Here is a 26,015-nt window from a genome sequence, read left to right on the forward strand (position 1 = left end):
ATGGATTATTATAAAAGGAATCCATATGCAGATATAGAAGTATTTATTAAGTGAAGGAATAAGTGAATTTGTGTGAAATGAGGCCCTCTTGCTCATCTTGGTAATCAGTGTGAATTTAGCAGAGGAACGTAGTCTCTGATACGATATTTATCCATTAACAGAGGGTGATATTAATCCTTACAGAAATATCATGCTTGATAGCACTGTTATGTTCTCTCTCATCAGTAGAAAATACGTTCATCTTTGAATAAGTTGTATCTACAGACTTGTGCTTCCTATTTTAGCAACTTCTGTGTTTAATAGGGAAACACAAAGTGAAAATTCTTTGTACTGAAGTTGCTGCCCAGAAACAGAAAAGGAGAAATACAACCTCTGTGTTTTGGAAATGCTTCAGTTCAAAGTTCCTCTAGATGTCAGTATTACATAGAGAAATGAAAATATAATAGCCTATGGCAATGAATAAAGACCTTCTTACCTTATTTAAATGGTAAAACATATGTGATATGTAACTGACAAAGAAAAATAACAGCCTCATTTGGAAGCTAGTTTCTAATATTCCTCAGAATCGACAGCTTCTTCTGTTGGTCACCTCAGACTGCTCCACCCAAAGAATGTTAGCACAACTGGTGGTCATTTGCCACCAACACTTCGATGACCTTAGAGGCAAATGTTCATCGATTTGGCACTCCATGGAGTCTTACCATCAAATTCTCAATTTTACATATTTTGATGAACTGAAATTGATTGATACATACCAGTTTTCACTATTAAGTCTACCTATGTTCATGTCATCAAGAATAAATTCAGAAGCACAATGCTTATCCACCAGGAGTTTTCATTTCAAAAGAGAAATACTGAAAGACACTAAAAGACAAAATTACACAATATCTTACATAGATAAGATAGTTGTTAAACTACCTTATTTGACCAATTGACTTATTTTCTAAGTTGGACTTAAATTCTATCTCTCTCTTGCCTCTCTTCTATGTTAATTCTAATCTTTTGACTGACAAATATTTATTCACTCTACTAATTTCTTTCAATTTTACACCCTTGTCTCTTAATCTTCTTTCTTATCTCTTGTGGTATGTGCTGTGTGATAGATATTCAGTAAATACTAACAACGTATCTTGCCTATAATCCTCTATCTTTTTTTAATAAGTGACAGTACAATGTAGTAATTAAGAAAGAGCACAGAATACACTTGGCTAAGCGGCAGACTTTGGCGCAGGTCATGATCTCACGGCTTCTGAGTTTGAGCTCCGTGTTGGGCTCTGTGCTGACAGCTCAGAGCCTGGAGCCTGCTTCAGATTCTGTGTCTCCATCTTTATTCCCCTCCCCCACTCATGCTTTGTCCCTTTCTCTCTCTCTCAAAAATAAATAAACATTAAAAAAATTAAAAAAAAATGAAAGAGCACAGAATGAAGTAGACAACTGATTAATAATCTTGGTTAAATCATTTCTGAACTATATAACCCTCAGAAATTACCCAATATCATTATAAAATGGGGCTAATAGTGTCTCTATCCCAAAGGGTTGCTATGAGAATCAACAGAGTTAATAACATGCTTAGAAATATGCCTAGTATGAAGACATGGCTTAGTGTATATTAACCATCATCATCATCAAAATCATCACCACTATCATTATCATTGTCGTCATCATCATCATCATCACCACCACTATCATCATCATCGACATCATCACTACCACCATCATCATCATCGACATCATCACCACCACCATCATCACCATCAATCACTATATTTCAGTGTCTGGGCTAAGTGCCAAGGACTCAAAGATGAATCAGTCTTTTTGCCCATTTAAGGCCCACAAGCTAGTGGGAAACTGACAGGGAAAAAAAATGTTTAAAAGTGTTGGAAGTGATTCTGGGATGGGCATATAAACTGAGTGCTGTGTGCAGAGAAGAGAGCAACTGGCTTTGCCTGAGCAAGTGAAAGAACATTTTTCCTGCACTTTCACTTAAAAGAAGTTACAGACTCCGAGGTTCTCATCTCTAATTTTGGTTTTACACAGATTTACTAAACATATCTCTGTGTTTCCAGGTCTCTATATGAAAAATGGAAATGCTCTGAACCTATGGTATTGTCCCTTGGATTATTTAAAAGTACATTTGCAGTTTGTCTTGAAGACTCCAAGCTGCGCTTACACAGCGTTTCATGCTTGCAAGTCACCTGAAGGCAAATTTTGCTCTTTCCAAAGAAAAGAAGACTGATTCTTTGGGCATTCATACAATTTCATTAATTTACATTGCATAACTTCAGAATTTTGTGATTATTTGGGTGGATGGGGCTAATATTTACCTTTTATATGGCATTTAAGAAAAGCAAATTCAGAGAAGCCAGGACTCTGAGAAGGATGTTTATCTGCTTAGGAAAGGGGCCATCTGTTTTAAGCAGTGTGAAAGCTCATTTATGAAAGCTTACTTTAGTCTTCTGCTTTCTGGTTTATAAAACCTATTCAGATATATCCTCTCATTTTCATTTGATTTACATGTGAACCATATCAAGACAATACAAGCAGAGGTCACAAGTGATACATACATTATCAACATCCTTTAATCTATTCACAAAGATGGGCCTTCTTTTACAATGCCAGTTCATGAAGATGGGCCTTCTTTTACAAACAATGCCAGAGTTTAACAGAATTTTTTTTCAAAATAGTGAGTCCATTTGTTTCCAAATATTGTAGTCTATACATGAAATGAAGGGTTTCATTAATTCAGACTGTCCTGCTCTCTAAATTACTATTAATGTTAGTGGGTTTTTTTTCCGTATTTGAATCATGTAATACAGTTGTTTTCAGTCTGGGATGATTTTGTCCTGGGGGACACTAGCAATTTCTGGAGACATTTTTGGATATTATAGCTGGGAGGGAAGGTATCATCGTCATCTGGTGGGTAGAGGACAGAGATGCTGCTAAACATTCTATAATTCTCATAACATTTTCCACGACCAAGAATTACCCACCCCATGTGTCAGTAGTGCTGAGGTTGAGAAACCCTGATGTAATTAATATGTGACTTCAATTACTCAATTGTGTATCTACAGGGTAAGGAGAAGGCACAGTCACACCCTGGGCTGAAGGAAACGGCATCTGTCAAAGGCAAAAGGACATTGGCCCTCACAGGTAACATCTTTAGAAGACTAGATATTTATGGATTAAGAAAGCTCTGGTATGACAGTCCTGTTGTCATTCTTCTTATTCAGAGGGAGTCACATGTTCATAAAGCCCTTTGTCGGGAGAAGTGCTGTTTGAATATCTTTATCTGATTGGCTTTGGGTCCTACTAATTACTAACTAGAAAATCTTTGGGAACCCATCTGTCAGTTAATTGGTCATGTTCACTTCCACTTTGCTTTTCAAAAGCTTATATCTTCTGATAAAAAGAAACATGAATAGAAATGCCATTATGTGAAGACAAAATTATACTGATCACATGCGTCCTCCATTAAAATATTTTGTGGCTTTTAGAGAGATCTTCCCAGAAGAACCAGCTCTCCTCTGAGAAGGAAAAGGTTAATAAACTCAACAAGAAAAATTCTGAGAAGACCAATGCCTCTCTAGCTCAGAGAAGTTTTGTCACATTTCATACAGAAAGACCTCAAGACGAGGTAGAAGATTTTGCCCTAAGAAATTCCATAGAGTCAAGAGAAAATATAGACACAAGAGACATTTCAAGCACAGAGAGACTGAACAGACAAGAAAAGATTAGTGCTGGAGATGATAAACAAGCCTCTGTGGATAAAAATGAACTTCCAGTGTTCAAAGGAGAGAAAAATGGGCTTCGTTCTAAGGAAGACACTAGTGAAAGAGAAGTTGAGAAAAAAGGAGGACCAGCAATTGCAAATGAAACAGTGTTGGACAAGTGTTCAAATAAAAAGCAGTATGTTGATAAAACTAATGGTGATCAATTCTATGAAAGGTAGGGCTTAAAGCATCACACACCTACAACTGATGTTTTTGGTAGATCTATGTGCTGTTGAAACTTAAGGCCATATCAAGAGAATAACTGAAGTGAGTTTTTAAAGCAGTGGTTTAGAAAACGGTTTCCCAGCTTCTGTGGGTTTTTCTTGGCCATGTTCTCTTGCTATTACTTTTTCTTCTTGCCCGTGAAATTTTCAGGCATTTTTATTGTTTTCTCCTACCAACTGATAGGCAAAGATAATGATTTTTATCAATCAATATTTTCTAGAGATCAAATAAAAAGTTCTTATTTTCAGCAATATGGAGCACATCCTTTCTAAGATCAGGAATTGAATAGTGATCAGATTTATCTGTAAGTTAAAAAGCTAATTCTTAAAAAGTTTACCCACCCCATTATAGATGATAAATTGTCTGTTTTCTAGAATATTTTGAGGATGGAGTAAGAAGTAGATTATTGAATGACTCTTCCTCAACTGCAAAGTTTCACATATAAATGCAGAATTATTCAGCCAATCAATTACTCTGTGTTATAATGGATCATAGAATCTATCTGGACAGAGTGTCCAAATTATATGTGAGTTTTTTAGGGAATTACAATATAATTTTTATTTCATTTATTAATAACGTATTTGACACCTAATTATGGAGAAAAATCTAATTTTGTAAGAATTAAACATAAAGACTGTTGTTTATTAAGAAAATCCATCACTGCAAAGATGTGCTTGGTAAGGTCTGGAGCTGTTAAAAACTGAAGTTAGTTCAATTCTTTCATCAATAAAGGTTTACATCTCTCTGTTAATATTCAGAGAGATGATTGCATCCTTTATTATACTTTAATTTAGTAATTTCTCTCTTCTATAAGAAAAGGAAGTGAAAAAAATGAAGATCGAATTAGCTAGGTATTCATAAAATGACTACTCTTGTAAAGGGCCAGTGGACAACTTGCAGGGCACAATGAGGTCATCAGGGAGAGTTTCTGGGATCGTAGTTATCTATACCTGTTCTTGTGCTGCTTAGTTTGATGGGGAAGCATACTGCTCTATTTTATCCCAAATGCTGAAACAGCCAACTCTCTATCATGAAGCTTATGACCCTTCACCAAAACACCCTGTTAAGGAAGCTTTAGTTCTAAGAATTTTGACCATCTGAAAGTTATCTCCTTGAATCTTTGAGAGCTGCAGCTGGATTTTATTTTCCAGGTGTATCAGCAATGTAAAAGCCATTTCTACATCACGAATCCTGGAAAATTCAGCAATAGCACCCATTTTCCAGAATGCTGAGCAAGCAGAGCATATTGGCAGCAGCAAGCGGCGGGTGACGGAGGAGTGCTTCATCAAAGAGGACAACAAAAAGAGCAGAATAGATGTAGCGAGTACAGGTGAAGGACATGCATTTAGGACACAGGAAACCAGACAAGCCCAGGGGAGCTTACAAGGCAACCCCCTGGAATCTGCTGGAATTAAGACCTCCAGACAGCAAGATCTGGTGACCCCATTGGGTAGGAAATGGCTTTTGTTTCAGTCTTTTGAAGCTTCTTAACCTTTTTCCAGCAAGCATTTCCAACTAAATTTCACTTAGCCTAACAGCCTGAAGGAGACATAATGCCATACTGATGCCATTTGTGTTTGTAACTCAATCACCTTTTTTTTTTGTCTGAAGAGATGAATGCCACCAAGAGAATTCTTTCATGACTTCTTTAGTTTCCAGCATTTTTACGATGTGAGAGATGAATGTCTATATCAAGTCAGTTTCCTGGAGACTTCTATTATCTGAATTTTTAAAAATATTAACACTTGGCAGAGTGCCTAGCACAAGATAAGTGCTTGAGAATTATATGTTGAATAAATTTAAAGTTCTGAAGGCAAAGTTATTATTTACTCACCTCCCTTTTTATCCTTTGTGTGCATGTAAGAAGCTGCCTGTGGTAGACGCTTAAATAAGTAATAAATGGGGAAATGAATAGGTTCACGGAAAGCAAGCCATGGAAAAGTAGAAAGAATACTGCAATATTACTGAGTATGTGTTTTAGAACCAATCAGGGTGTGGACTAGAGTTTAAACACTTAGAGGAAATTTGAGAGCTGTATAATACGTCCTTAGCCAGCTTTACTGGTTCTTTTATTTCCAGCCAAGAAAAATTCATCTTTGTGCTTTTAATGTACCTTAAATAAAGTTTAAAATATTTTGGAAAGTAATATATAATAATATCAAACATTTCAATGACATGAAAAAAAACTTTTCATCTTTCTCTCTTTGCTTTAATCAAAATAATGGATATTATCAATGGTGCCTTTTTTTTTCGTGGTTCAGTTTCTCATGTTCGAATTTTCATTTTTGGGCTTGGGAGGATCACCTGTGTGAACCATATTGTGGTTGGAGATTTTCAACTACTGTGACATTTCTAAAAGTTGTCCTGAAGATGGTATAAACCATAGTTTTGTGGTCCTGACATTCTTTCTCAAAGATGTCAGGTATCACCTACATGAATTACAGATCATAATATGAAATAAAAGCATATATTCCCAGGATTATTAGGAATAAAATAAATGGATCATTTATTTTATTATTAAATGAGCAACACTTTATTCTAATTTTTTAAAACATTTATTCATTTCTGAGAGGCAGAGTGAGGAAGGGGCAGAGAGAGAGAGAGGGAGACACAGAATTGGAAACAGGCTCTAGTCTCTGAGCTGACGCACTGAACCCGATGTGGGGTTCAAATCCATGAACCATGAGATCATGACCTGAGCTGAAGGGAGGCACTTAACCAACTGAGCCATCCAGGCGCCCTTTGCAACATTTTATTCTGAGACCCAATCGTGGTGCTGGAAAGAGGTCTGACTGCTTAACAAGTGGCCCTTCTTTTCCTCTTATCTTCTAGATGATGTCCCAGCTCCTCCTGCCCCCTTTAATCACCGTATTGTGACAGCCAAGCAAGCAGCAGTCAACAGTTTTTACACTGTGAGCAGAACTGAAATTTTAGGAGGGTAAGTAATGCTCAATTTAATCCTCTTTCAACAAAAGAAGAGCATTTTCAAAGAGACAGATCCTGAAGATTTCATAAAGTGTTTGCTAGTCTTGACCTGAGAACCAGAAACATCATAAACAAACATTTTAAGAGATTTTAACCATTTCTGAAAATCGCCACTGATGTCAGAAAGATTGATGTGGGGACAGTGACTAAACTCCACATTTATTATCTGCTTTACTTCCCATGTTGTAATGTCTGAAAGTGGGACAAACCCCATGTGAGTCACCAGAAGGTTTAGAAGCTGTCCAAAACTTGAAAACGGAGACACTAAATGTAGAAATGAGCGAACACAGTGTATTTCTTGTGGCATATATCTTTTTTATCACTGTTGTTGGTTTTCCATTTAGGTTTTTACTGGATTAATTATTATTATCCACTTCAGTTGATTACTTCCCTCACTGAAGAATTTATTTGAAGGACATCTAAATGTACACTCTCTCCCTGAAGAAGGAAGAAAGAGTAAAGCCCATCAGAGACCAAGTTTATTCCTAGGAGATATTCCTCTTCGATGTCAATCACAACCACCCTTTGATGTTTTGTCATTTAAAGTCTAAAGTATAAAGTTTACTGCCGTCAGCATATCTATGTGAAATAGCAAGAGGAAGCAGACCATTTTTACTAATAGGCCCCAAGTTTCCTTACCAACACATGGAAAATATGCATAGCAACTATCGTGCATGTTTCTGCACTGGTCAGTGGGGGTGTGGTCAATATTTGTGAAGTCCCTTCTTCCTCTTTCTGTTCCATATTTTTTCTGCCCTCCACCATGGGGAACCACCTGAATGTTTTACTCCTCAGCCTGTTGATTAGAGAGAACTCCCCTGAAGACTGTGAGGGAGGGCAGAGAGAGGAATGGGAATTCTAACATGTGAATAGGTGCCATGGGAGTCTTTAGCATTACTCCACATAGCAGCTCATTTCGGTCTTCGGGGAAATTAATGGCAAGCCAGCAACTGTTTCTCTGAAGGAGAAAAGTTTTTTGCAGAAGAGGCTTTGCAACAATTCCCAAGGCATTTTCTTAATCAGTAGCCATATGTGAGGTGCCTGGGGCTGTGTTTATGTGCTCCATTAAAGAGACTGCATCTGGAAAAGTAGTTGGAATTAAAGTCATCACTTGGTTTTGTTTACAGTAATGTCATTCTCTAAGACCCATCTGTTTCTGCACAGGTGTGTGGCTAAGTTGAGTGGGATGTGGTGGTACTCACCACCCTGCCTTGTCAGTTATTGCCACCACCCTCACCTCTGCAGTTCTCCAGGACTGTGGTGGACCTTAGTTTCACAGTGTTGTTCAGGAAGCTTCCCTTTTCTACCCTGCCATGATAGCCACATTGCACAAGCAGGCACCTGTGCTCTATTTTACTAACTCAGGAATCAAAGCAAGAAGTCAAATTAAAAAAAAAAATGCTTATTTATTTTGAGAGAGAGAGGGAGAGAGAGAAAGCATGTGTGCATGTGAGAGGGGGAGGGGCAGAGAGAGAGGGAGAGAGAATCCTAAGCAGGCCCCACACTGTCAGCACAGAGCCTGATGTGAGGCTCGATCTCACGAACCGTGAGATCATGACCTGAGCCAAAATCCAGAGTCAGATGCTTAACTAACTGACTGAGCCACCCAGACAATCCAAGAAGTCACATTTTAAAATTGTTAATGATTGTGTATTTCTGTATGTGATCACATTTGTAAGAAGCTGTCCTTCATAGTATATATAAATTTATATCCAAGCTAAACTGTTGAACATTTTATAGGTGATTATGCAATATGAATTTTTATTATATTTATCTATATGCAATATTGTTATTATTTTATTTATATGCAGTTTCCAAGAATAATTTTACAATCCTCGCCTATAGTCTGTATTATTCATATGCTTACAAAGCCTAGCTTATTACATTCATATGTATTCAGAAAGATTCTATTTTTTTCTATAACACAAATTCTCAAATTTTAGGGGGCGTATGAATCACCCAAGGAACATTGTGAAAATATAGATTCTGGGGCCTCACCCTGTATTCTTGCCTCAATAGTTCTGGGTAGGACCGGGAAACCCCTCAGCAGATTCAATGACCATGACCGATAGATACACGTTGACATCGTTTTAGAAGTTTATTGGCTACAGTAGATGCACTAATAGGTTTGCTCATTCAAACCCCAAAGGAGAAACGCCCTGACAACCCCATCTTCCACTTGGCCCTACCTCATGCTATACACATGCTCTTCTCTGGCAGGGGGCGCTTTGGCCAGGTACACAAGTGTGAAGAGAAAGCAACAGGTCTGAAGCTGGCAGCTAAGATCATCAAGACCAGAGGCACAAAGGATAAGGTAAAGGCCGTGCAACGTGGATCTCTCCTTACCCTCATCTTCGCCTCACTAAAGCACCTTTCCTTCTTCTTAGGATGAAGTAAAGAACGAGATCAACATCATGAACCAGCTGGATCATGTGAACCTCATTCAGCTCTATGACGCCTTTGAGTCTAAGAATGACATTGTGCTGGTCATGGAGTAGTGAGTGTTCTCCCTGCCCCTCCCTCCCCTGAACCAATGCATGCACCCATCCAGATCATCCCACAGAACCCATGACTATGCGGCTGCAGCTCTTTCCTGCTTCAGAAGTCATTAGATCCATGCTTGGTGCACCTCTGATTCTGATTGGTGTGTATTAGACAATTGCATCAGTTTCAGAAGGAAAATTACTTAGGAATACACATCTCCATGTGTGACTTTACTGAGATGAAGTAGAATGACAGCATAGATGTAGTTTTATATCGAAGTTATACTGTCAAATATCCAGCTTAAATATTATTCTGGTTAACCTGGAGGAACATGACCTTTGACCTACATTTTATTTTCAACTTAATCATTAATGCAAAGTTCACATCAAATTCTTAATAATTAGGGTTAAGATAGTTTCATTTAAATCACTTTTATAGAAAATTAATAGGTATTTAGTTAGAAAATGAGTAGTTTTAACTAGCGCTGAATTAGTATTGTGATTCGGTTCATTCTTTCCTCTGCTTGGGGTTTCTTTATCATTGTACAATAGAAATTTTGGATAATAAAAAGTCCAGCATCAGAAGCACATAGAAACACTTTAACACTGAAATTAGTCTGAGAAGACCCTGTTTGACCTTCGTTTGGTATTTGGGATTCCTCTCCCTGCCTTTGTAGAGTCTTCTTTATCTTCTATGTGTTAGAGAATGGCAGATGTGGACTCACCCCAGAGCTGCAGCCACTGGATGACAGAGACCTTAAGACTTTCTAGTTGTGAAATTGATGATAGATAAAGTTAAGGTCTTCAGCCTAAGCATCATCTAACTGAGAGAGTGACAGAGGTGAAGAAATCACTCTGTGCACACATTCCTTGGAAGAGTTATGGGAGCTTAAACACCGGGCTGCCACTATAAGAAATGGCTGTAGGACTCATGACTCAGGACTTTGTTCCTCTTCCCTCTTCAGCGTGGATGGAGGGGAGCTGTTTGATCGCATCATCGATGACAACTACAATCTGACAGAGTTTGACACCATCCTGTTCATCAAGCAAATATGTGAGGGCATAAGACACATGCATCAGATGTACATTCTCCATTTGGATCTGAAGGTAGAACATATTTTGTATGGTATGAAATGTAAACCCCTCCCTCCCCTTCCTCCTCTGGATCAGTGGACCCTGTCAGATACTATATATCAGCTTGGGAAATCCATGCTGGTATGAAGTGTTATGTTTGGATCTGGATTCTTAGCATCATCTCCTCATTTCCAACTTTTGTCACCCCCTAATATTTTCATGTCTGCATCTTTAGGGACTATTATCCAGATTCTTGTAACTTGCTTGTGTTAAAGGAATCCATATGGGAGATGCTTTCCCTAAATGTTTAGAACTAAAACCACCACCACCACCACCATGGTCTCCTTGTTGTGTCCCTCTCATTTTTAGAATAAGTAGGTGGGAGGATTTTAGCTAACTCAGAATTCACTAGTGGTAGCCAAACTTTCTATCTCCCCAAGCATCCCTAGCAGTCTCACAAATTTTTAGGAGGTTCTGAACATTAGGGATTTGTTTTCTTGTGGGCATGCTAGAGCACTGGGTTGAAACCTATGGCAGAGTGGGATACAGGGCAGCCAGAAGGGTAGAGCTAAAATGCTAAGGAGCAGAGAAGGCTGGTGGCATTATGATGGACATAGTGGGGAGCGTATGTGAGCAGCAGGGAGCCAAGCCACCTTCCTTTCTTCTTTTATTTAATGATCCTTCCCTTTTGATCTCTCTCCTATTATGAAGTGCCTAGAATTGGACTATACATAGTTACAACCAGTGAAAGACCCAAGCTCAATAACTCTGATCAGTTCTAATATTGGGGCTAAGTATCATAAGCTGCTTCTTCTTGTGTGGCTCAATCATTTTCTCATTTCCCTGTTTGCACAACATGACCATGATATAAAATACATATTCTATAGAACATACCATCTATTGCAAGTCATAGGGGATTGTAGAGCTAAACAAATCTAACTTCCTTAAGTCGGCTTCCATGGTCCTCTCTTCTTATAATTTGGCTTCCCTCACTGTCTTGATTTATGTGCACTACCTCTCCTATTCACAGGGCAGGAGGAAGTGGTCTATAAAAGACAATGTCATAGGTTAAAAATCATTAGCAAAACCCTTGGCTACAAACTGAGTTCTGTAATGTGTATTTTCATGAAGCATTTTCAATGAGTGTAGATATTCTGCAGATATCCCTAAAGGGATTTGATTGGCAACTGAAACTAGGACTTGACCTATCATAAGTCAAACAGCTCTGTATGTGGCTTCATAACATTGATTGAGGACTTGCAATGGGCAATTTTAGTTATGGCTTGTAGGTAAAGATTAACAGTAAAGGCAAAAGCTGGGTGGGTCATTAAGGACCACTCATCCCTTGCAGAAGTCTCCTTGGAAGGAAAATGGCCAAAAATATTAAGAATTCTTGTTACCATGGAGGAGAGATTAAAAGTGACTTAAAAATTGGTCTTCTTTATATTTTTCTGTGTTTCACAAATCTCATTCAATGAATATGCTTTAATTTAATAATTAGAAAAAATTTAACTTTTTGAAGTATCCTCAAAACTGTTTCTTTACATTCAGCAAACATATTTTTATGTCACAGTATTCTTCGACAACTGAACAGCTTTATACATGATTGATCAGTTATTTGAGCATGAAACCAAATGTTCTTATGTAGCATCCATTCTCTATAAATAGCTTTTACTTGTAGACATCAGTTTTAGAGATATTTTAGAAAAGGGCCTCCAAAGACATTATGTCAACCAAATGGACCATTGAATATTGATAAGGAGACACTACTACATCATTTCATAAAGTGCTTAGTTTCTGATCTCATTTGAACCTACTCTCCACCCAGACAAATAGGGGAGGGACAGCCATGGTGCCACCTAAAAGGACATAGGATCTGGGGGATTCAGCAACTCAGCTAATGCACCCCAGCTCTTAGGAAAGAGTTGGAATTAGACCTTGAGAGTTCCAGGCAATTCTTTGAAAACTTTATTTCTTTTTTTATGGATGACCTTGACTTTATTACTTTTTTAATTTTTTAGAAGTTTATTTACTTTGAGAAAGAGAGAAAGAGAGAGAAGGAGCACAGGAGGGGCAGAGAGAGAGAGAATCCTAAGCAGGTTCCACATTGTCAGCGCAGAGCCTGATGTGGGCTTGAACTGATGAACCATGAGATCATGAACTGAGCTGAAATCAGACGCTTACTGAGCTTCCAAGGCACCCTGGCTGACCTTGACTTGAAATGAAATTCCTTATTTTTCTCAGACCTCAGTTTTCCAGACTTAACAAATACAGACACACTTGTAAGACATTCTATAAACGCTGAGTTCCATGCAGTGCTACTATCTATGCTTCTCCCTCTTCACCCAAGACAGTTGGATTGGCACAACAAAGTCTATCCAGAGTCAAACTCCAAGGGAACACTTAGTCAAGGGTTTAGGCATTGAGAAAAAACTCAGCAAAACTTTGGAATTGCTGAGAGTGAAGAATGAACGGGGGGGAAGCCTTTCTCTTACACATGACTTTCTCAAAGAGTAAGCACAAAGGGAAAATCTGGAGGTCAGGAGCGTTCACGTTATATTGCGTACTCTGTGTGGCTGTTTAAATGAATCAGGCCATTTCTCCTGGAACTCATAAATCCTTGGGAAAGATATTCCTCCAAGAAGGGGAAATTCATACTTAATAATTTTAGGGGGGCAGATGTCAAGTCTGAGACAGCCTCCACCAGTCCATTTGAAAGGTACTGAAGCAGCCCCTTGTCTTTCTTTCCTCAAGGAGGCCTCTGACTGAACTCACACATTATGGTAAACTGCAGAACCAGGGAGAGGGACAGGCAGGGTAATGCAAGGTTGGCAGGGTACCCACAACCTCATCCACCACATAATTAAAGGAGAAAATACCCACACAGACAAGCCAGCCCCAAAGTGAAAGGCCTGATATGTTTTTCCTGAGCATCGTTGTATTTTTAGTTGTGGTTCGAGGACAATTTGAGTGAATGATGGTTGTTTTCATTGCTAATGTGTCTCTTTCTCCTGGCAGCCTGAGAATATCCTGTGTGTGAATCGGGATGCTAAACAAATAAAAATTATTGATTTTGGATTGGCCAGAAGGTATGTGTATTTGGACATAGGTACATGAATGAAGGTAGGGAGCATGATGGATGCCCTTTCTTTGCAAAGATAAGTCTGATATACCTTTTGGTTTTATACTGTTATTTAGAATTAACTTAACAGAAATTATATCCCAGCCTTACCTTGCTGATTTTGGAATTGGAATGTTTAGAAATTTCTACAGTGCATCTAAGAAAAAAATATAAAAAACTTAAAATCTAATACAGTAAAGTTATTAAATTTGAAGACATTAATTTAGAATTTGTAATTTTCTCTTAGTCTTTTATAATTGTTCTATCTGTAAAGAGAAGATTTACTTTAAAAAATAGGTAGTGTAAACAAGATGGCAAAAGTTTCTGGTATGCTTAAGCTTCTTAAGTGAACAAAGAGTTTACGTAAACTTCAGCACATTAATGTTGAATATAAAATGATTGTAAATTATTGCATTTCATTTATTCATTAATATGGGCTTATTCAAGCCATTGACATGTCAAAGATTTTATCAGTTTTCTTTTGTTATAATTCAGGTGTTCTAATTATTCTGACTGGCTTTTCCCACCACTGTTTTAGATTATTAAGGCTTTAGAGTATGAATTATTACTCTTAAACTACTGGAATTTTTTTTTACAATTTTTTAACACTATTTCTTAAATATGTGATTTCCCTTAAAGTCTGTGTATTTTAAATTTGCTGTTTGGCTGAAGTTATTTTGTCTAACAGACTACATCTTTTCAGTTTCTATGATTGTTGACTTTTGATTGACCTTCTCCATCCCTCTACTTTGTTTCCTAAATTCTAGATACAAACCCAGAGAGAAGCTGAAGGTGAATTTTGGAACCCCAGAATTTCTTGCTCCTGAAGTTGTGAACTATGATTTTGTTTCCTTTCCCACTGACATGTGGAGTGTGGGCGTCATTGCCTATATGCTGTAAGCAGTTCTCCAGTCTCTCTGACACTCACAAATATGAATAAAAACCTTAAATTAGGTCTTTTAAAAGTAAATAGCATCGTGCCATATTGAGTCACTTTCTAGGCTCTGTGGATCCTGTGGGTGAAAGGAATAAATTCTTTTCCTGCACATCACCTGAAAAAGTAAATGTATGTCTACTTGTAATCACTTTAACTCTTAGGACACCACCTAATTCCATAAAAGTAATTAAAAAACATTAAAAAACAACGTGTGTCCTGATTTCCTAAATGACTAATGCTAGCCTTATTCCTCGGGGGTGACGCTCTGGTGTTTGCCCTCTGAGTGTGTGGCAGATTTTAGCAGCTGTAAATGCTTTAAAAAGGAAGTTGTGCTGTCCTTAGAGATTCATATTTCAGTGTAGCTGCTGACTCCATTGCTGCAGGTGTTGAATTAGGAGCTGGGGTGGGGGGAGTAAGCATTTTCTTGATTGCAAAAATACATTATAGAATTATGTTTAATTATCAGGTTATTTGCCTTCTCTCAGTTTTAAATGACAGAGCCCAAAAAAGCAACTATCTGTAAAGGATCTGAAGCTATTTAAACAATGCCCACTCTGGATCCTGTGTCTTACAGACTGAGTGGATTGTCCCCCTTCCTGGGTGACAATGATGCTGAGACCCTGAACAACATCCTGGCCTGCAGGTGGGACTTACAGGATGAAGAATTTCAGGACATCTCAGAGGAAGCCAGAGAGTTTATCTCCAAGCTTCTGATTAAGGAGAAGAGGTAATCCAAGTTTGTTCCGGGCTCTGGAAGAAGGAGGGATAATAGGGAAGCACATGCCACCACAATTCAAGTGAGATAATCCCTGAATTCCCTTAGTGACATCTCTGATGCCTGTGCAAAGTTGTAAATGGAAGGAATTTGATGCTCTTAATCTCATTTACTGAGGTCTGGGACTGGTTTGGTCCTGAGGCTTGAAAGGGGCTACAAAAACTTCCCTCCTTCTGCCTTTTTCAGTGAGGCTGTAGCAATTAGGGGCTCTTGCTAGGCCTCAAAATGAAGGGTTTGGAATAAGTTATTTCCATAACCCCTTTCACATCTACAAAGCATGTATCTGGCTCTGTGTAGGTGAACACTTAACTATCATTTCATTTGAGAACCTACTGTGGGCCAGACTGTGCCAAGTGCTGTATAGACATGCCTTTTTTTTAAAAAAAGTTTATTTATTTATTTATTTTGAGAGAGAGAGAGAGAGAGAGAGAGAGAACATGGGGAAAGGGCAGAGAGAGAGAAGAGAGAGAGAATCCCAGTCAGGCTCTTTACTGTCAGTGCAAAGCCCAAGAAAGGGCTTGATCCCATGTCTGTGAGATCATGACCTGAGCCAAAATCAAGGGTCGGATGCTTGACTAACTGAGCCACCCAGGTGCCCCAGACATGTTTTTTAACCTCCATCCATCTCCAAGATGCTGGAATTGTCATTACAGTTTTATGGATAAGACTCTAAGTAGTTTTCCTAAGATCATATGGCCAGTAATTGGCAGAACTGATAGTCATGTCAACCTTCCCCTAAGGCTGTACATTTAACTGTGATATATAACATGGCCTCATATTTTCTGTCATGTTCAAACCACATTAATTCAAAATTCAGAGGATGAAGAAGAGTGATGTTGAAATATAGGTGCTGGCATTTTAGAATTATGGTTGGGGAAGGACATTGTGATTAACTAGTCAAAAACACTCTTACAGATTTTTTAAGTTTATTTTATTTATTTTGAAAGAAGGAGAGAGAAAGAGCACAGCAGGGGCAGAGAGAGAGAGAGAGAGAGAGAGAGAGAGAGAGAGAGAATCCCAATCAGGCTCTGCACTGTCAGCATTGAGCCCGATGTGGGGCTTGAACTCGCAAATGATGAGATCATGACCTGAGCCAAAATCATGAGTGAGATGTTTAACTGACTGAGCCACTCAGGTGCCCCCAGATGGTTTTGTATCGAAAATATATACTAGTAAATAGTATTTAAGATTTTCAAAGCCAACAATACTTGTTTCCTTGTTTTATTATCTCTACTGCTTTTAAGTTATTAATAAACATGACCATGAACAGATAGGAGGGTGTATTTGGGGAGAGGGGATTAAAGAAGTATCATGGGCATTGGGTCTGGGGAAGTGCCTGACACAAAGGAGGCATTTTATGTATAATCCTCCCGGAAATGTGTCTGGGGCATTGAGAACAGATGTATAAAGTCCAGTCCCTGCCTTTAGGTAACACACGATCTAAGAGATAGGTGTTTTTAAAAAAGATATAACCCAATGCAGTTAATGCAAAGTTACAGTATATTGAAAAGGGTCAGGACTGAGTCCTAAAGGATAAGGAGAACTTAGCCAGGCTGGTGGTGTCAGTATGAGGACAGGGGTAATGAAAATACATTGGTTTTATCTTTAATGGAAAGGCACAAAGCTGTTGTTACTATTATTATTTGTAGATGACTGAAAACCAGGCACTGAACAGATAGAAGGTGTCAACTCTGTCAAGTTTTTGGTGGCTAAGATCTACATTTACTAAGAATCTATTTTACAGATATATTTTTATGTGTTACTGATTTAATCCTCTGGATTAAATGAGGAAATTGAGGCTGAGAGCAGTGAAGCAATCACACAGCTAGTGCAGTGCAGAGTCAGAGCAAGGCTTTTTGGCCTCCAGCACCATGTCCTGCCCCCTCCTTCAGTCTGAGGGTCACATTAATACCATGGGAGGGACAATTGCACATTTGGGCAGAATGACAACTGGCTGATTATTATTGGATGAAACTAAGGCCAACACCTGATACGACTCTCATAGAATACATTTCCATGTACAAAAATAAACTTGAAATGTATTAAGAATTTAATTATTAGTACTGTGTTATTGTTAACTTTTTAATAGTCAACTTTAACAAGTTTGACATTACAGTGCAGAAATAATAATTTTTTGGGCACTATCAGCTATTGGAATGCTTCTGGGGGTCCAATACTGAAAATGTATAATATTCAACAAAATAGCACTTCCCTCTGAGGTTGGTAGAGGTCAAGAGTTTTAAGAAACATTACATTTGCCTGCTTCGGGTCCTGCCAATGGTGACACTCTCACCAAGTTATTAAACTTTCCTTCATGGTAAAGATTTATCATCTCTTCAAATCTTATACTTAAATATTTGTTATCTGATGAAACAATTTTATTGAAGCAATCTACAAACTGAAGCTCCATGACTGCTTGAAATTATTTTCTTGATACAATTTCAGAAGTAGACTCCAGACTGTTACACTCACTTGTAGTTTTTATGTTGAAAGGCTATTTAGTTTAATGTGATAACCATTAGCACACAAGACAAGTTTACCAAATTTAGAATTAGAATATAATCTCTATAATTCTTTCTCATGTTATTTTTTAAGCTGTATAAATGTTTGCTGTCTCAAAAGGATATAGTTTCTTTGTAAAGGTATCTAATGTACTCTGTCTCAGTACTTATATTAACTCTCTATCTATTTAAGTCTTTAAAATGTCTTAATTCAAAAATTAGTGCTACATATTATTCAAAAGTTTTAATATATAAATTGCTCTTGCAATTATCAAGAATCATTGTAACATTTTGCTCTTGCAGTAGTATGTATACATTTATTCTTCCATTGACTGATAGAAATTCAATCCATGAAGCTCAAACATGGCATGAAAAATGGTTACTTGTATTTGAAAGTAGATGTTCAATTAATAACAAGAATTTTGAATGATTTGTCTCACTTGTCTTACCACTGTTGTTACCCTGACTGGTTTGATGGTAACCTACAATCATCAATGATAGTTCCAGAAAAAGTAGAATTGCCTGTGAATTTGACATTTGGCCATCTGGTCTCCCAAAGGGAATGGCCAGAGCTGAGGTTGAATGGCAGATTCAGGACTCATTTGGTATATCTCTGCTAACAGCCTTCTGAATCTCCCTTTAGTTGGAGAATAAGTGCAAGTGAGGCTCTCAAGCACCCCTGGCTGTCAGACCACAAGCTCCACTCCAGACTCATTTCACAGGTAACCAAGGTTTGTTGCTTTTCCTCTCATTTTCTAACTGACCTCAATCTTTGGATAATCAGAGGCTAGAAGCATCCCAGCCTTATATGGGTTTCTGTCTCATTCCATTTCTCACAGCCTTCAAATCTTGGGCTAGTGTTGAATTGCTTAAAATGCTTTTATTAAGCAGTTTGTGTTTTGTCAAATATGATGTTTAGGAGAGTATTACTTTCAGCATAACTAATGTGTTTATTATTCAATCATTATACTTATTATAAAATAAATTACATCACTGTACTATGCACACATACTTATATACATAGTCTAGAATATATAAACAAATAATGTTTTGGAAAATATATGTTAGTGTATATTCAGGATAAATAGTCCTCCTTAATTCAGAACTCAGATTTTTAACTTTTGTGTTTACCTGGTTCAGTATGCTCTGGGAACCAAAAAACTGTTCCACTCAGGTTGATCCAGAGAGCAATGTAAATCTATGTGAAGGAGACTCTTACCAAAGACTGAATGAAGATGACCTAAGTACTGGTGTGTTGTCGTTGTTGTTTTTAATCTTTTTTCTCCTCAAGTTTCTATTTAAATTCCAGTTAGTTAACATATAGTGGAATATTAGTTTCAGGAGTAGAGTTTAGTGATTCATCACTTACATATAACAGCCAGTGCTCATCTCAAGTGCTCTCCTTAATTCCCATCATTCATTTAACCCTTCCCCCTACCCATCTCCTTTCCAGCAACCCTCAGTTGGATCTCTATAGTTAAGAATCCTTTTCCAGGTTTGTCTCTTTTTTCCCTTTTTTCCTAAGTACTTGTTGACAATAATTGAGCCCACACTCTGTGATAACTTTGTACAATAAGATTCCTAATCTACTTATTGCCTTAATTCCTATTTATGTCCAAGAACTCATCTGTCCCTTTGGCACAGATTCCTTCCCTAAGCTTCAGATGCATATATCCACTTGACATTTCCACTTGGATCTCCTCCGTCCTAAACTGATCTCATCTTTTCCATCTCACCTCTTCCTCCACCATTCTCCCAGAATGGCCCCCCATTGAATGACCTAAACCAAACCCGAGGGCGTTTTTGTTGTTTCCTTCCTGTCCCTCAATCCTCCCATCTCATATTTGATTTATGTCCAAGTTCCGTACATTATTTTCCCTAATTACTTCTAGAATCTGTCTAACCTTGTTCATCCCGTTTGTTATCCTGGCCCATGACACCCCTCATCTGAATTACTACAACAGCCTCCTCCAGACTTTCTCCACCCACATCCCTGTGGATTATACAAACAACACAGAAGCAAAAGTGTAACATTTAAGTAACTCAACTAAACATTTAGGATGTTTACCTGGCCAAGATGTAGGGAGAGGCAAGAAGCAATGTGTGCCTTCGGGCCTTGTCAGGGAAGGTCTGACATGAGCATGGTTAAGATGGCTGCCGTCATGCCCTGGAGTCATATGCGTTTGATACACTTTCATTTCCTCCATCTCTGTACCCCATCCTCCCTACTTCTCAGGGTTTTGGAATGGAGTTTTTTCAGTGACCAACAAACCTTGGAATGACTATGCTTCAGGTACTCATTTTTTCCACATCCAGTTTTTATTGAAATTAACTTTACTTCTAAATTCAGCATCAGTACTGAGTTTTATTTGTGTCTGAATATACCTTTCCTTGATAATTGGTACTGATGTCAAGTAAAAATAGACTTTTTACCTAGTTGGTACCTCACCCAGACTACATAAACTGCTTATTAGGGTTACCAACCTATTTTGGGCCAATTTTCCACCAATGTATTTTTATCCAAGCTTATTGGTGTCCAAATAACACTTTGACGTGGTAGGACAATATGGAAACCACAACAGATAATTAATGACATTATACAGTTTAAAAAGTGCTTAAAATATTTTTTAAACCATATAACAACAGCAAAAATCACCTTTTTGTTATTCTATCCAACTGTTGGTACCTAGGTAAATTGATATTTCAAGAACGATGGAGATTTGAAAAAAAATGACAAATTCCACTGTATAAATCTAGTCAGTTATCATTAAAGTTATAATTATATGGCACTGTGCCAGGCACTGTTCTCACTGCTTTACAAAAAATAATTCATTTAATCCACATACCAGTTCTCTGAAACAGGTGTTGTTATTATCCTCATATAGGTAAGGAAACCGAAGACAGGGGTACTTGTCCAGGATCTCACCAGGAGGAAGTGATGGAGCTAGCTCCCCAGTGTAGACAGGCAGGTTCTGGAACCTGGGCAGAGCTTCACTACTCTACTATCCTGCTGGATAATGGGCTTCTGGGCAAAGGAGGCCTGATGATATTTCCAGAACTCTTCCTGTACAGTACATTTTTGGTGTTCTTGAAAGCCAGTATTCAAGCTTAGTGTATTTTATCTTTCAAAGAAATATTGAGACTAGATTTTTCCAGAAGATTCATTTTTGGAATAATCTTGGTTCTGATATGTTTTATAAAATCAGAATGTAACTTTATGTTGAACATTTAACTCTTACCCCAAACTATTTACTATTCAAATCGAAATTATATTTTAAAAGCCTTTTATAAACTTTTATTTATCTCTTTTAATTGTTTCATGCTTAAAACACTTACAATTTATTAACCACTAAACATGCTTATAATCAGTCAGTAAATTTAAAAAGGATTTTTCCTTAGGAATTAAAGCCCTGTAGCTCTCTGCCTTCTGTATTATGCTCTTACATTGCCAACCATCCATACATAAGCCACCTTCCATCAGAAACAGCTCTCAGCTTGAGTGGAACAAAGCATTCCCAAATTACAAATCTATTAGAACCCATCAAGCATCTACTGCAGGCTTAATAAATGTGTTGGGCCTGGAGGAAAGAAAAATGAACAAATATGACATTGTTTCTTTTCTGCTAGAACTAATAAGCCTCTACCTTTCCTTCCCAATCCCAGTGTTACAACCTCAGCTCTTGCCCTTTTTCCAATATGCTGAACTAATAAAATACTGTAGGAGCTGATATTCCATATCTATCCATCTCTTTTCTAATTCACCAAATCATTATTTCATTAATGACAACTCTGATCATATTCCTCCCACACCATAAATTCTTCCAGTATTCCCCATCGTGCACACCAAACTAACACACCCAACCGTCCAGCCTGCTCTGACATGCCCTGATATCAGGTGTTCCATCCTGTCTTTGCTACTGCTTCCAGATCAGCCCGAATCCTAGTGAGTGCCTGAGACCTACTTTAAATGCCACCTCCTTTAAGATGGTTCTTCTCAACCCCCAAACTGGAGGTGCTTTTTTTGTCTTCTTGAACCTCTCTTGTGGCACTTAAATAACGCTTGAAAACTTTTGGAAGAAGCAAAAGTTGTATCTGACTCATTTTTGTTCTCATCTGGTCTCAGTCTTGACCCTCAAGCTTTGTCAACATGAATATTTGTGGAAGGGAGTTTTGACCAAACACACACATAAAAATGAAGTGTCATTAGGTGCTCAGCTCTTTGTTTCTGACTCTGAGAGGAAAGGTAGTGATGACAGGGGAAAGTGGGGAATGCTCAAGCTGGTCCCTGAAGGTGGTTCAATGCATCTGTTGGAGGGTCATGAACAGTTTAGGCTTCTAGAACATCTCTTGAAGAGCATTTTCAACCAGTAGGAAGTTATTGACTCTTCAGGTGTTCTCATATCAGAAGTGAGGAATGAAATTATATATATATATATATATGTTCTAATTCTAAAGTTCTAATTCTTCTTCAAATGTCTTGTGATTTCCCTAGAAGAAGAAGAATTGCTGCTCTAATACGAAGGACCTTGTGACCAAATAGTCCGTGGAAGGTGCCCATTTGAAAGGTTGGTCTCAGGTCTTTCTGAAGAGATGTTGTGCAAGCCTTAAGAGGGAGTAGCAAGAAAGAAACCAAATGTGTGTTGCACTGACTATGTGGGAAGCAGGGCAGTGTTTCTGCTGAGGGGGAGGGCCCCAATTTTGGACTGTTGTGTGTGCAGCCTGGCTCTGCCATTTTCTAGCACAGAAACCTCAATTTCCTGTTTTGTGGGTTGGGGATAGTCTTACTTCCTATGCTTGTTGAGTGGCTCCAACAAGATAATCCATGCAAAGCCTGGATACCAGGGCCTGGCACATAGTAGGTACTTGATAATTATCTCAGTAGGTGCCAGTAATTGAGCAAAACCATCTCTGGTAGGCCTTACAATTGGGATCAGAAGAAGTAATACCTTTTTTGTGCTGATGGGGAAACCAGTCTCGAGACCCACACACTAACTCCCCCAAAGTCACGTAAATGGTACAGCATGACTTCTCAAGTGTCTCTGAATTTAAAGCCCATGCTTGTTTTTCTTTCCTGAACTGCTTCCTGGTATTGGCCCAGTCTTGGAGCTGGAGGAACCATACCACTTCATACACAGCCTATACCCTGCTTAGAATTTTGTCAGAATTATTAGGAGATGGATTTACACATGAATACTTTTGATTGAATCAAAAGCTAGCTTAATTTATGCCCTAAAGGAGAAGCCTAAGGCCTTGTACTTATTACAGAGAACTTTTAGAAATCTCAACATATATGTCCTTGTTGGGGGGCCATTTACCCTCCAGCAAGCCAGTTCTCTCACTTGGGGCAGTAAGCCCATGGCCACTGTTGCCACTCAATTTTAACAAATGTGTAGGACTGATGACTTGTGAGTCTGCATTCTTGCTGCCTGCTGGTCTTACTCTCTTATTCTCATTTGTATTTACTCTGGTCCTGAGGTTTTTGTTTGTCTGTTTGACTCTATATTCTTGCAAGCTGCCTTGAAATCTTTTGTAGAATAAGATCGGGTAGAAATAAGTCAGTATATCATAATAAAAGTCCCAGGCCAGAGTTAGGAAAGCACTCAGCCTTTGGTGTAAGGGTCATTCCTTCCCAGTCTACCACTTATGTAGAAATCTATGAAACATCAGCAGGAAGGCTTGTGCTTCCTACTTACAAAGGCCACTATCATGGGTCAAAGATAGCAAGGACGGTAAAGTTTTTGGAAGAGTAGAAGGTAGCTATGTGCCTTGTGATAATGTGGAGAAAGGAAGGACGCTGCCTGCTCCCAGGCCTGGGTGGTCAGGCTCACTGAGGTACAGCCTGGCCTTCACCCGTGAGTGGTGGGCACCAGAGTCTGCGGGGAACTCTCCCTCCCTCCATCCCCCAGCAATTTTGTCTCCGGTGACCACAAACCTCAAGGGTTTGCCACAAACTGCCTTCCCACCCTAAGCACTGGAGTCACTTTTGAGGCCTGGTAGGAATGAATTCATTGGGTGACTGGAGGTTGCACTGCAAGGCATGTCTGTCACCAGGGGCTGGCAGGGAGAGAAAGAGGAGGAAATGGTAGTGGGAGGCAGTAGAATCCTTCCATGCCACGTTGGTCCTTTGAACCCAAGGCAATGTAGGCCAGTAGCAGCCCAAGCAGTGACAGTTATGTGGAGGACAAAACATTGGAGCTGATGACACTGGCACAGTTAGCTACTGTCTTTGTTGAATTGCTTGATGAGACCTTTGAGCATGGTCAGGTCTGCCTCCAGACGGTCCCTTGGGCTGGCTGCCTTCCTCTCTGGGGACCTCAGCTCCAGTGGGCCACAGTATTTCAACTTGGTTGCACTGCAGGCCTGGGAAGCATTGTTTAAGGTCCATGGGATGTGGGTGCCTCCCAGTTTACTTCTTTTACTCTTTTTTTTTTTTTCAAATTAAAATGTGAGCTTAAGACATTAACTCTGAGAGCAGCCTCATTTGAGAAGAATTTTTTTTAAGTCATTTTTTATAGTATTTCCTGCCAGGATAAGATGGGGTTTTTGGCAAGCTTTACAAGTGAGTAAAACCAACTTTGTGATAATATTGATTTTTAAAATCTGGTGGTTGAAGATTATTCCTGTGGAAAAAGAATGACTTCCAGGCCCTGTGAATAAGGCAGGATCCATCATGTCGATTGAGGCATATAAATCTCCTGCAATTTGTTAGAGGTTTTTTGATGCATTGAGGAAATACTCTAAAAATCAACCTGGTGGCATTTCATTTTGTGTTTCTGTTCCATCTTTTGCCAACCCGTGAACTATGAATTTAGGACACTTTCTCAGAGCCATGAATTTAGGACACCTTCTCAGAGTTTGATGTAGGGTAGCAAACCCTGTGCGGGCCTATGTCAAACGTGGTCATAAAGCAAATGAAAATCTTTCCCACGCGCAATCTGTGGCCTTTGATGCGGGGTCAGGCTGACAGAATGGATGGTGTGGTAGCAGCTGGGGAGCTGGCTGTGCCTCACATGAAACAAAGAGGCCTTGTCCTTCGATCTTGCAAATAGTACGAAAATATCTTGCATAAACTGAAAAAAAAAAAAACCCAACTTGGGTAAGCAGTGGAATCCTGCAAGGGGTTTCTTTTTTTCTCTCACATGCACACATACATTATAAAAAAATCATGTGTGGTTTTCCTAAGGCGCACAACCAACTAATTACAATTTTAAAAGCCCTGCTGAATTAACAAGAGTCATATTTTGTTTGCTTTGCAGGAAAACTGCTGCGGTTGCTGCTGCTTTGAGAAGATTTTTGGAAAAATCAGCAGTTCTGATGCCTTGACCCCTGTGATGACGGGTGGCCCTGGGGGGGCGGTGGAGCCGCTGCACTTGAACTCTGAGCACCCAGTTAAGGGGGACACCTAGTCCTGTGGTCCCAGGGGGTGCAGACAAGCCCTGCATCCCTTTCCTCAACTCCCCAGACCCCATGGTAGTGCACAACGGGAAAGATGCTTCCCTGCCATCTTGAGTTTTCAATTTTTAATTTTTGACTTTAGACACTGGGGCAGGGGGTACATTATTTCTGCTCTTTCTCAGCTTATTAGAGCAATCATACCGGAGATTTATTTGAGACATTTAAATCTGGAGGATACATTTAGAGGGAGAAAACTGCTTCCAGTCCTTAAACTATGCCTTTCAAAGGGGGCCATCATATCGCCAGAAAAAAATTCTGTCTTTTGCACCCTTGAGCATTTAGTTTCTCAGACTCTATTATTTTTATTTGGTCTGAAATCAGGTGAATCCAACTGATAAATAATTTACTTTCTGGAACACAAACTGTTTTTGAATCCCGAGGCAAGAGGCATCAGACGTTATATCTTCCATATATCCTGAACTTTCTCCAAGTTCATCAGTTTCTTCTGAGTAGCTGATTCTACTTTCAAATGCGTGACGTGCATTTCACAAGACCCTCCCTGCTGTCTTCTGATTGTACATTTGCTTGCATGAAATGCTCTAGTTTTCACAGGTGGAGCAAGAGGTATCTGTTTATGGTTAGTCTTTGGAATTACAACCTTTGGAAAAATGTTGATAGTCACAAGAACTTTCCTCATGCTGCCATTACCAATGAGACATGGGCCGTGTGCATGCCAAGGAAGGACAGTG

General features: G+C 38.8%; 1 protein-coding gene across 1 annotated transcript; it reads left to right on the forward strand.

Annotated features, from left to right (window-relative positions):
- Nucleotides 1-25,196, forward strand: MYLK4 (myosin light chain kinase family member 4). Its single transcript, XM_042987581.1, has 14 exons — nucleotides 1-39; nucleotides 3,072-3,150; nucleotides 3,495-3,945; nucleotides 5,147-5,432; nucleotides 6,800-6,933; nucleotides 9,201-9,294; nucleotides 9,368-9,477; nucleotides 10,429-10,570; nucleotides 13,556-13,626; nucleotides 14,426-14,554; nucleotides 15,170-15,322; nucleotides 18,515-18,593; nucleotides 22,364-22,436; nucleotides 25,128-25,196. Exons 1-13 carry the CDS (start codon nucleotides 1-3, stop codon nucleotides 22,409-22,411), a joined length of 1,815 nt encoding a protein of 604 aa, XP_042843515.1. The 3' UTR covers nucleotides 22,412-22,436; nucleotides 25,128-25,196.
- The last annotated feature ends 819 nt before the right edge of the window (nucleotides 25,197-26,015 follow it).

This window comes from Panthera tigris, chromosome B2 (genome assembly GCF_018350195.1).
Source record: "Panthera tigris isolate Pti1 chromosome B2, P.tigris_Pti1_mat1.1, whole genome shotgun sequence".
Lineage (NCBI taxonomy): Eukaryota > Metazoa > Chordata > Mammalia > Carnivora > Felidae > Panthera > Panthera tigris.